Genomic DNA, 12705 nt, shown 5'->3' on the forward strand with positions numbered 1-12705 from the left:
AGTTGTGTAAACATCTGGTCTGCAGAGATGAAATCGCCTCTTCCTAAACACACAGTCTGTGTATTTTTGGAGGCTTGAATTTTTGTTGCAGCTATCCAACATCTCAGGTTGTGCAAACACGGGCAGCGTCCTGCCTTGGACGATGTTGCACATATCAATGGGGATTCCCTTTTTGGCAGCTTTTTGTAACTTGGGGTAGCGCTAGAATGACAGAGTTGTTTTTGGACAAACTGCTCCTTAGTCCGTCCCCTGCAGGTGTCTCATGCAAGAAGGGGAAAGGAACTGACAATCTTGCATCAGTGGATCTTCTGGAAGGTTCCTGTCCTCGTTCTGCGCTCCAGGAGCGGATTCAGAGACGGGTTAAAGCGCACAGGGCGATGACATACAACATGCACCAGCCACCCACAATGTTCAAGCACATCAAAGGCAGGAAGTCATATGGAACAGCCAGCAATGAGGATGTTTGCTGAGGATGCTTCATGCTTGCAGTCATGCAGCCTCGATGCTTCAGATCCATCTGTCTCGAGGTCCACGATGATGCCAGGATCCAGGAAAGTTTTCTGCATGATGAAAGCAGTAAATCCTTATCATATCCGAGGGCTTTAAGGCAACTAGGGCCTGGTCCAGACTTTCAGCTTCAGTTAAATACTGTGATATATCTAGCTGTAGCGGTAATGGTTTTTGACGTTCTGGTAGAAAGTAGGAAGTACAGATAAAATGCCAATTAACCAAAAGAAGCGGTTGTGACCAAAACTTGTTTGCTTCTAGTAGCAGTTATTTAGTTGCGAATCCACAAGCCTTCTTCAAGAAAATGCTTAAAAAGAGGCACATGTACATTATAGGACAGGGAAATTTGTTCTTTACATATCCCAGCGATGTAAGGAAGCTGTGTAGGTTCAGCTGTGATGCAGCACACCTGGACCACAGTGGGTCCAAGAGTGGCAGATTGGCAAGACTGGGGCCGGAATTCCCAACCTTCTAATCAGGAACCCTGAAAGTTAACCACTGAGCTTCCATTTCTACACATATATCAGTATTGTTTTTGTTCAGAAGTAGTTTCTCTATTCTCTAATCTCTATTCCAAATGAAACCAGTACAAGTACATGTGCATGTTACTGCTTTTAAATCTCTGGTTTACGAGAGGTACGTTGCTCTGGATAAGGGCATCTGATAGATGCCGCAAATGTAAATGTAAATGTGCATGTGAGTAGATTACTAAGTTAGCATAAAGCAGTGTGTTTGTGTGAAGGTCAAATGATGGTATACGACACAAAAATGGACAAAAGCTACTGTAAAAGTTTGAGGTTGAGCTTAAAGCTAAAGATCAGCAAAGTAAAAACAAAAGTAAGGCTGTAATAGGGCTAGCATAGAGCGAAGAAAGGACAAAGTAGAAAACTAGCATAAAATGGTGTTAGGTTTTATGTGGATCTGATGTAGCCGGTGCCTCCTCTGTCTTCATCTTCCTCTTTATATTCTTCTTATATGATGGTGAAGGCTGAACTGCTATTTCCTAGGATGGATTTGATTCAAACAACTTTTTCATTTGAAAGTGAGACCCTCAGTTGAAGGGTTTTACACAGAAATCTAGGAACCAGAAATGAATGGAAGTTGACGTGTGGGTTTGTGAGAGTTGATTTCTGAAAATATACAGCATTTGGCAAATGACCTTATCCACAGTTACTTATACAATGGTGCATTCAAGAATTAAGCTTCTTGCTCAAGGGCCACAGTGAAAGCTTTGTGGTTCTGGGATTTGAGCTGAGTCAGATCAGAAGTCCAGTAGCCACTGAGCTACTAGTTTCTGATGAGAAAACTCTTCCTCCAGTCAGCATCTGACTGGTTTTCTCAACCCTGAATGTCTAAATCAGTACACAGCCGGTGCTAAACAGGTCCCACAATATTAGATAATATTAGATTAGATTCAACTTTGAATCTTATTTAATGAATCTTGAATCTAATCCAATGAAATGCAGTTAGCAATTAACCAGAAGTGCAAATATCAATGTATATACACTGATTAGGCATAACTTCATGACCACTGACAGGTGAAGTAAATAACACTGATTATCTCTTCATCGTGGCACCTGTTAGTGGGTGGATTTATTTATTAGGCAGCAAGTGAACGTTTTGTTTTTAAAGTTGATGTGTTAGAAGCAGGAAAAATGGGCAAGCGTAAAGATTTGAGCGAGTTTGACAAATTGTGATGGCTAGACGACAGGATCAGAGCATCTCCAAAACGGCATCTTTTGTGGGCCATTAGTTTTGTGGTGGAACAGTGGTGAACTGGCGACAGGGTCGTGGGTGGCCCGAGGCTCATTGATGCATGTGAGGAGCAAAGGCTGGCCAGTGTGGTCCGATCCAACAGACGAGCTCCTGTAGCTCAAACTGCTGAAGAAGTTGATGCTGTTGATGCTCTATGGGTCAGAACTGTTTTGGCAGCAAATTGGGGACCAACACAATTTTAGGCAGGTGGTCATAATATTATGCCCAATAACAGCTGAAATTAAATAAGTAAATAATAAGCAATTTGCAAAAGCTGGAGAGACGCTGAGCCTCGCATTGTGCATGTGCCACCATCTTGGTCTTTGTCTTTGGTCTTTGTCCAATATAAGACCTCCAGTGCCATGTGATGCCTGACAGTCAGCTTGGTGTTTCAGGGTCCTACTTCAGCATGATTCTCCAAATAACAGGACCATTCTTTTTTTGTGAGGCTTTCCAGTCTCCTGGGTGAAATCTGTGTTTGTGCTGCATGCATGGTGGGAGCAACAGTGTGTGAGTGGAGATTATCTGGCACTGAGGGCTGCAGGTGCTTCCGCTGTGGATGCAGGAGCTTTGGCTTCTCGCTGAGAGCAAACAGCAACAGTGCAAATTGCAGCAAGAGTAAAAGGACCATGTAACCATTTCCCGGGTTTCCATCCATGCACCCATGCTCACACACACATACACACTTACACATTCCACCATACACATGCACCATTTGCTTGCACCAAAGCTCTCAAGCTCTCGTAGCTCCATTGCTCAAGATCATCTTGATCTAGTGTTAAGAACCAAATTATATGGAAATGTACTTGAAATGTATGAGGTACATTTAAGGACGGCTCATTTGTACAGTTTAGATTAATGAATGCCTTGTACCGTATCTGACAATCCGAGAAAAAGCAGCTCCAGCCTTCATGATGACTTCGTAGACAACAGATTTTTTGTATTTACTGCAAGCACAGATTGAAAACTGATGGGTTGGTGTGGTTTAAACCACTAGAAATGTCCGTTGGGGATGTCTGACTTTTTTTCCTTTTTGTGCACGTCATTGAATATAAAGGCAAATTGTCTATGCAGCTTCTTTAGTAGTATTTTTCACATTGGAAGAGATGGAAAAATATAGAAATAAAAAGAAAGATGCCAAAGACCTGTTTTGGGACACTGAATTACATTGTTGCTGAATTCTCAAATCTGATTGGTCAGAGGTTTCTGTAAGTTTTTTGTCAATGTGCTTATTATTGTAAGTAACAACTCATTTATAGGGACTGGTTTAGTGGATAATCAAAAAGTCATGATGGACTCTCGAGTGGTGCAAAAGAAAATCATCTTGCAAACACATCGAATCCCAATGGAAGACCAATAGAGCAAATATGACCATGTTCTCTGGGAAGGCTGCTTCTCTCTGGTCAGTCACAGGAACACTAGACAATTGTGGGCATCTGTGAGTTTAAGTATGCAACAGGGGGCAGATAGGATTGAGTGTGTTACTCTGCCCTGTGATGAGCAGCAGTTCGGGATGATTGTATTGGTCGGGTTTATGTGTCTTGGAAGAACCGTGTGTTAACCCCTAACCCTCTCTGATTGGTAGATATTGGTAGATTGAACAACAATATACAGTAATAAATTGGTACTTGTCGGCTGCGGAGCTCGTCAAATTCTGTACTCGGTGTTTCGGCACTCGTTGCATGGTTGTGCTCGAATTATGTCAATGCTCTTGGGGGGGTCCTCCTTATTAAATTATCCAATTTCTATTAATGTAAAGTTACAAAACCAATCCTTCAACACTTTTCTTTAGAACTAAAATTGGCATATTGCCACAAAGAGATTATTGCCATAAAGAGTCAATTTTTTGGCCCAATTTCATAATAAACTAATACAAATTAGATTTTTATCTGAAAAAAAATCTAATCTGTTATGTATCAGCGGCAGCACAATCATTTAAATGCATCTAGTATCATAGTTTTAATAAAAACCAGGAGACCTCTCCCATAGTACATTTTTTGCACTTTATGGTGGGTCTCTTAATGCTTTTAGAGAATCTGGGACCCCCTGCCCCCCAGCCCCCACCTCAATTGGAACACTGGGTAAAATAGAAGCATAAAGAGTTTGTTATCTTGATAAACAGTGCCATAGAGTGCCCTCTTTATGCACTTTCTTTATTCCTTATACAGTACAGTACTGCATTCAAAAAATGCTTGTTCGGTACTTGTCAGTTCCAGCACTGAATGCTAAAATGTTCCTAAGTGAGTGTTACCAGGAGCTTACTTGTCCTGCAGTCATTATGCAATATAAATATAACTATACACGGATAAAAACTACATATTGTTCTTTGTTTTAACACTTACAATTGTGCGCCTACAACTTTTTGGTAACAGTTTGGAGAGGAACCACATACAGTATAGCCAGGTGTCCCAATACTTTTGTTCATATACTATATATGTAAAAGGAAAATCATTAAATTTGCTGTTGTAGCACTGGTCTTCCATTAGGTACAGCATGCTCAAGTGTTTTATTCCTTACGAAAGACATAAAAAAAAAAAAAAGAACCCTGAGAAGTCTATGAGGTTTCTGCTGCTTGGTCGCCTGCTGCTCATGGTGGAAAGCAGTCCTGTTGTTCTTCAGTCCTCCTGTTCACAGATCTTTCTCTTCGCCAGGACTCTAGAGGACAAAGGTCACAACCAGGCTAATTCCATTAAAGCTAGCCTTGTAAAACCAAGGTACATACTGTAAATGCTCCAGCTGGTGCTGCTTCTCAAACATTAATCTTAAAAAACTGCATCCATTACAGATGTTTGGTTTAATTCCGCTCTTTTGAGTAGGAGTAGCCTTGTTTGGAAAATAGCCTCGAAACCCTCATAAGGTTGCGGTTGAAATTTACGACAGGTCATGTGTAGACATTGTGCTGTTGTGTGTAAATCAGGGTGTGGAGTACAGGAAGGAGATGGCTAGCTGTGGGAGAAGAGCTTGTTAAGCCTCTCTCTTTAGCTGGGAGGGATTTTGTTCCTGTGGCTGGTGTGGTTTTGTTGTTGGAGGCCATGCGGCGAGCTGTGTGAAGAGCATGAGGAGAGAATAAATGAAAGATCAAGTTTGCTGAGTTTAAGAAGCAGAAACTTCAGACTTGGGCTGTATGAGGCCCAGGTTTCTAGGGGCTCAAGAGCATTTTTAAACACCTTTATATTATGGCTTGGATTGGCTTGGTCTGTTTTGTAGGTGTGTTTAACAAATTCGTGATGTCACTCCCCAGTCAGGCTTAATGGATCATAAGGAAGTAGGGAAGTTTTTCCTTCCTTTCATTCTTCCTTCCTTCCTTAATTCCTTCCTCCATTGTCACCTAGATTTAGAGTTTGCCCGTTTTAATGTGGAGAGATGTGAATTGTTCCCTCATCAAATAGCTCACACCTCTCTAATTTCCCATCGCCCTGCTCACAAGCAGCTAAACACAGATATTACATTTGACATGGCAGGCAAACGTAGCAGCATACGCTACAACCTCTACACGTGAAACGATGCACTTGCTGCCACATACATATGTCCTGTACACTTTATACATTATGGTACTGAAAATTGCTCTGTTTTGCTAATTATGTCATTTGTTAACTATTAAAATACTGATTCTGCATTCTTTAAGGTTCCTGGGTAGGCTAGGCTATGCCTCGACTTGCAATATTTTCATGTTATGATAGGGTCATCGGAACGCATCTCATCTTTTAGATAAAGGAAAGTGTTCAGGATAGAAGGCTCTGTGGTGGTTATGGGCTGCAAATGCGCTTTTTGTGTCTTCAGACAATGAAATGGACAAAACACCACAGAACCCTGGAGCCATTAAATGATGACCTCTTGAGGGTTTTCAAGGGGGTGGGGATCCAATTTGGGATTCAGTGCACGTTTGAATTCATGTTTTATGCATTCGAATAAATCTGTACAAGTCGAGGACCGGAATGTTGGGATCGAGCCACGACAATCTTCGATCTGAGATATCGGTTATCTTAGGTGAGACCCAAAAAGCGGTCTTGCAGGGAGGGACACATCCAGGCAGGTGTGGTGTCAGAGCAGTAGATCGTATCTCATCATATCTGGTGCATGGAAGGCTTGATTTAAATGCAAACTGCATGTGGTGTTTGTTGCCAGAGTGTTGTGCATGAATGACAGGAAATGAAACGCACAGGTAGAGCCGCCCCAGGCTGATATGTCTTGGCTGGATGTGCGGTGTAAAGCAGACGTAGCTCAGGTGTGCGACTTGTTGGCAGGAGGGGAAAAAGCGAGCGGCGTGTTGGGATTAGGTTTGAATTAGAGCCTCGGCCTGGCATCGCGCCACCTGCCTGTGGGGTTTCTTTATAAAAGCGAGGGAGGAGGAGGGGCATTCCTCAAGCCTGTGCAAATGCCCATTAAAGTAAAACGAGACTGGGAAGTGGAAGAGACTGTTTGATTTTTAATACTGGTTTTCACAATGTTCATTGTTCCTTTCTCTCGGGGCTGTGATGAAGATAACATTGGAATAAACTTCCAATAATGCTGACGTGACTATTTATATTTCTGCAGCCTCTTTAATTGTAAATTACAGCTCACATCACATTGCAGGATATATGAAATATGAACCATCGTGCATTTCTGAATGTTGCACCAACAAAACACAATAGCTTGGACTTGACGTTATGTACAAGCTAGCAGATTATGAGTTATCAAGGTTTGGATTAAATCTAGTCCAGTTTCATAGAGCGCTAAAGATTTATAATAATGTTCAGCTTGCAGAGACACAAAATGCCACGGCATTTACTTAAGAAACATCGTTGTGAATGTGTAAAAAATTTCCCTCTCCCAGGAGGCATTTCCATTTTTCGTCCTACTTTCCCAGTCCTTTTTAGTTTTTATTGTCGTGCGAATTAGCCAAGGTGAAAGGTCAGAGATTTTGGCAGTGCAATGTTATTCAGAATCTGCTGGAGCACTTTGGTGTATAGCATTCGACTCACTGAGATGTGATTGTCACATAAACATGTTTGTGTGTGTTTTGATGGCTGTAATCTAATGTTCAGCATCTCTCAGGTGCTCCAAAAGGAACATTGTATAACAGAGATTTAAATACAAGTGCTAATGAAGGGTGACAAGTACCAGGTGGGGATGATCAGTTGCACTGATTAGATCAAATTAGTATTTATAAGATCCAAATGTCCACACTTGAATAGGAATATCGTAGTTTGGATTGCGGGGACAATTGACAGGTCCTTTGAAAAGAAAAGCTTGTTTTAATGAAACAGAAACAGCTTATAAAATATAAAAAAGCCAAATTGATTTATTTTGCTTCCTGAGGCGAGTGCTAGATTTACGTCTAGACATTGCATTAATCAGCTGTGTTAATATAATTATAATTTAAGTGGAAAGTCCTTACTAGGATTGGAAGACAAAAAAGACTTAAAGCATGCATTGCACATACACTATATGGACAGTAGTTTGTGGACACCTGACATTTTTATTCATATGTTTTTTAATATCTCATTCCACATTTAGTTTTCATTTGCTAAAATAATAACCTTCACTTTTCCAGAAAGGTGTTACTCTAGATTCAGCCACAAGGGTCTTAGTGTATTCAGGTACTGATGTTGGTGAAGTGTGGAGGCCTAGGGTGCAGTCAGTGTTCACATTCATCCCCGAGGGGCTCAGTAGATTTGAGGGTCAGAGCTTTGTAGAAGGAGATCTTCCAACTTTCTGTTCAACATTTGATGTGTAAGCTATAGAAAATATAATGAAAGGACAAATATATAAATAAATACAAACAATATTAATATTCACTGTGTGGAAAATTCAGGAACTCTATTCAATAAATTTTATTGCAAACCTTTACATAATGCAGCTAATATTCACTTTTAATTCTCTTTATATGGATTGTGTTTGTACACGTGTCTTGATGGAGTCATGTGTTTTTACAGTCAAATCCAGAACTCTTGGTCTTCAGCAAAGGTTTTGCCGAATACAGCTGACAAACATGTCTCTGCATAATTAATGGGAATTACAACAATAATTCTAAACCTAACCAGGGGCGTGTTGGCAAATATGTTTGAGAACAAGGCTGATTGAAAGCAGCTCTGCATATGTATGCATTTATATTCACTGTTTTTTTTTCCCTACTCGATGTCTGGAAACCTTTAAATCCACACCCGATGTTCTCGGCAGTGCCATAACTTGGCCGTTTTCTCACTTGTCTCCCTGTTTAGTCTGTTGCCATGCCTTGCGTCGCTCTGCGCTCGGCCTCTGAATAAAAGGCATCTGCTAAGCAAATAAATAACACCATAAAAAATTCAACAATGTTTTGTGGGCAGCAGCGAGCAAACTCTTCCCACATGTTTAATTAATGCAGAGAAGAAAAAGACAGCGTGAAAAGAAAGACAGGCAGGGGGCAGCTCGGAATTACGGGTCCACTTCAGCCGTAAAATGCTTTAGATGCTAAAACCTGTGTAGAAATGAAGCAAATGTTACCTCGGTTAGCTACATAGAGCAAAAACTCAAAGCTTGGTTACAGTACATTTAGATGTTTTAAAACAGTAAAAGTGTTACTTAATTATTAATGGTACATTGTGTATGATTCAGGTTAGCAAGTGCTAATTCATACGCCAGACAATGAGGTGAAAGAACCTGTAGGAGAAAAAAAGAGAAATCTCAGAAAAACAGAGACAGTGTTTAGAAACAGTGTTTGGTCAACAGCTAGTAAACTATTTTATAGTTGCTGCAGCTTAACACAAGTGGCATAAGTTTAGTTTAAGACAGCCAGCTAAAGTTTGATGTAAATCGAATCTCTAAAACTGAAATCTCACTTCAAGTCAAGTCAAGTCAGGATGCTTTAATTGGCATTTCTACCATACACAGTGGTACACAGTACACAGTGAAAATGAGACAACGTTCCTCCAGAACCCTAGAGCTACACTAAACAACATAGAGCTACAACACACAACATAAAGCTACATAAAGTGCATCGAGTGCAAACAGTGCAGACAAAAAACAGTGTAGACAGACAACACAAGACAGTGTGGGAAAGATACACATAACACAAAATAGCACCGACCAGTAAACCTACTGTATACTCTAAATATACAACACTGTGCAAAGAGGACGATAAAGACTATGAACAAGAGTAAATGTAAACAAACACAATCAGTGAAAAAACAGCAGTCGAGAGGTGCAAAAAACAGCATGTAAACGGTGTAATATGGTTAAGTATAAATAATCATAAATAAATGGTGGTGGAATGGATTAAGATGAGTAATGAGTGTGTGTTGAGTTCAGGTTGTACAGTTCAGTATCACACAGTTGAGTGTGTATGTGTGTGTGTGTGTGTGTGTGTGTGTGTGTGTGTGTGTGAATTTTAGTTTAGTTCTGTGTATTGAGGAGCCTGATGTCTTGCGGGAAAAAGCTGTTACACAGTCTGGATGTGAGGCCCGAATGCTTCGGAACCGCTTTTCTGATGGCAGGAGGGTGAAGTGTGTGTGATGGGTGTGTGGGGTCGTCCACAATGTTGTTGGCTTTGTGGATGCAGTGTGTGGTGTAAATGTCTGTGATGGAGGGGAAAGAAACTCAGTATCCTGTCCTCAGCTGCCCTCACTACTGCGATCCGAGACGGTGCAGTTCCCAAAGCAGTCAGTGATGCAGCTGCTCAAGATGTCTTTTAATGGTCTCTCTGTAGAATATGGTCAGGATGGGGGGAGGGAGATGAACTTTCGTCAGCCTTCTCAGGAAGTAGAGAAACTGCTGGGCTTCCTTGGTGATGGAGCTGGTGTTGAGTGACCAGGTGAGGTTATCCGCCAGATGAACACCGAACACCAAGAAATTTGGTGCTCTTGATGATCTCCACTGAGGATCCATCGATGATCAGTGGAGAATGGCCGCTCTGTGCTCTCCTGAAGTCCACAACCATCTCTTTAGTTTTGTCAACGTTCAGAGACAGGTTGTTCGCTCCACACCAGGCTGGTAACTGTTCTACCTCCTCTCTGTATGCTGACTCATCATTCTTGCTGATGAGACCCACCACGGTTGTGTATTTGGCGAACTTGACGATGTGATTTGTGCTGTGCATTGCTAAACATTTGTGAGTCAGCAGAGTAAACAGCAGTGGGCTGAGCACACAGCCCTGAGGGGCCCCAGTGCTCAGTGTTCTTAGCTGGCTTATTAAATGTTTACAACCTAATAATAGTGAACAAATAGTGTTTGTTGTGCTTTGACAGGCTTTGGCAACTGTTCAATTAGTCCCTATAAAAAAAGTAAAGACTCAAACAAAACTAAAAATAAAGTCATCTTAAGATTATTTTGTTTAATAATAATTACAAACAAATCAGTAAGAAAATAAAGAGTATTAGAGCTAAAACAGTGAAGACCCTTTATATTAACATTAACTAGCATTAACCTCTTGTTAGTTTACAAAAAAAATTCTTAGTTAAATCTCATACATATTAACCTGCTGCAAGTTCATGCTAGATAATTAGCAGTTGACTACCTAATTATCTATTTAGAATGTCATGACTATTCGTTGGTGTTTCTGTTCTGTCTATGTTTTTTTTTTTTTTGGAGGTTCAATATATTTATAACAATGAAGAGGTCTATATTTTACATTCAGTGATTTGTAATTTTTTGAGGCGACATTTTCAGATCAAGAATAGAAAGCAATCATATCCAGAGAAGCAGTTGTGGTTTCATGGCACAAAGAGCTTTAACGAACCATAACAAATACCTGGTATCTTCTGCATGCACAGGCTTTTAGACAAGAACAAACATTAAAAGAGTCAGGGAGGATGCTAGCCGGGGCGGAGAGCAGCAGATGAGTCTCTCATTTAGAATAGCGACAGACAGGTACCAGGTGCAGCTTAAATATCATCAGGCTAGACCGTGCCATAAGTCTATCCCATAATGACAGCTGTGCCTCACCACCTGCACGTCCGATTTCAACACAGCTGCGATTTTTGAGCTTCCAAAGAATGACAGGTACATGCAATACTTCGACAAATCCCCCACTTCCAACTGTCATGCTGTTCCAGGTTTATTGCAATCCACCACCTCGTAAAGGAAACAACTAATCCGGGCTAGTTTGTAATCTAGCTAAGTGGTGTAACTCAATATGAATACATTATTCATAAACAAATACGGACATGATTAGAATTTTGTGTTTGCCAAATAAAGGATCACAGAGGGTGGGAATTGAAGTGTATTAATGCACGACATGAAAAAGTCACACAATTGGGAAATCCATGTATACGTGCAGCCAGATATGAAGCTCACAGGATAAAGAAAGACCACACTGATTAGCATAAAAATTAATTTATTTATTCATCTTTAGTAACTGCCTGGTCAGCGCTTTGTTATTTAAATTAGGCTATTATTTTGCTTATACTTGGGGAAATAGCACCAACTAAGATTGCGGGTAGAAACAAACAATAATTGTGAAATAAAACAAGCTTTGCACACATGTCTAGACACCAGTAATGAACCACAGTCATGTACAGTACCTGAGCTGGAGGAACTGTAATTGCCAGACATTTTAGCCTATAGTTTTTCCCCCCAATGTTTTCCATGGACCTAGTGATAGGGTTCCTACAAATATATATAAAAAATAAATCCTCCTGGCTAGCCCACACCTAGTTTTTATTTTTAGATCTAAATACATATATTTGGAACCTTCAGATGAGAAACAGTATTATCATCCAGCTCTAGACTCAAATCTATTTTGGTCTGAGCATAGTATGGTGGTCCTTGTTTTTTAAATTACAGTTGTAAAAATTACAATCAAAGTATTATTGTCTAATTTAAAAAGAACTTTCCAATGTTTGTAATAGTTTGTTAAATAAATCTGTACTGACAGGTGCTTCATTTTTTTAGCTCCTAAACAGTATGAGAAACTACATTATGTTCTAGCTTGTGTATAAAAATCGTTACTATTCTTGTTTCAGGTAAACTGATCGATGTCTTACGTGTGCTGGAGCTGTCCGATCAAATGGAGGGCGTGTCCTTGGAAGCAGGTCTATGCACAGATAGAGTTGACAAAGAGGAACTGGACATGGCTTTCAGGATAGACAAAAAGATCCAGCTCAGTGCTCCATCTCGGCAGCTCTTCCCAGGTACACGCATGTATACTGTTCCTAGTGAATGTTTACGCAATCTGTAAACGTATTATTAATATGTGAAGGTGGCTGTAAAGCATTGTAAAGTTTGTGGCAAAATATTTCGATAGGGAAATTATGAACTAAATATTTTTTCAACTATTGAAATAATGAAAAAATAAATCAACGATTCATAACTTATCCAAGCTCTCAAACTGTTAAACAATTTTTTTTAATTGTGACTCCACAGGCTTACAAAGTATTTAAATATCAATTGCTACTTAACTGTTAGCTAATTTTAGCATTTCTGTTAAATCGATAAACTACTGCTCTCGTACAACAAAATATATAATAGCTAACAGCATATCAGACT

At 40.2% G+C, this 12705-nt stretch overlaps 1 protein-coding gene across 2 annotated transcripts in view; it reads left to right on the forward strand.

Annotated features, from left to right (window-relative positions):
* Positions 1-12705, forward strand: part of col5a3a (collagen, type V, alpha 3a) — a 96062-nt gene that overhangs the window by 2866 nt on the left and 80491 nt on the right. For both annotated transcript variants that reach the window (XM_046834746.1, XM_046834745.1), the window contains exon 2: positions 12183-12350. In XM_046834746.1, coding sequence (XP_046690702.1) covers positions 12183-12350 — 168 coding nt within the window. The remainder of the gene's footprint in view (positions 1-12182; positions 12351-12705) is intronic.

This window comes from Silurus meridionalis, chromosome 22, assembly GCF_014805685.1.
Source record: "Silurus meridionalis isolate SWU-2019-XX chromosome 22, ASM1480568v1, whole genome shotgun sequence".
Classification (NCBI taxonomy): Eukaryota; Metazoa; Chordata; class Actinopteri; order Siluriformes; family Siluridae; genus Silurus; species Silurus meridionalis.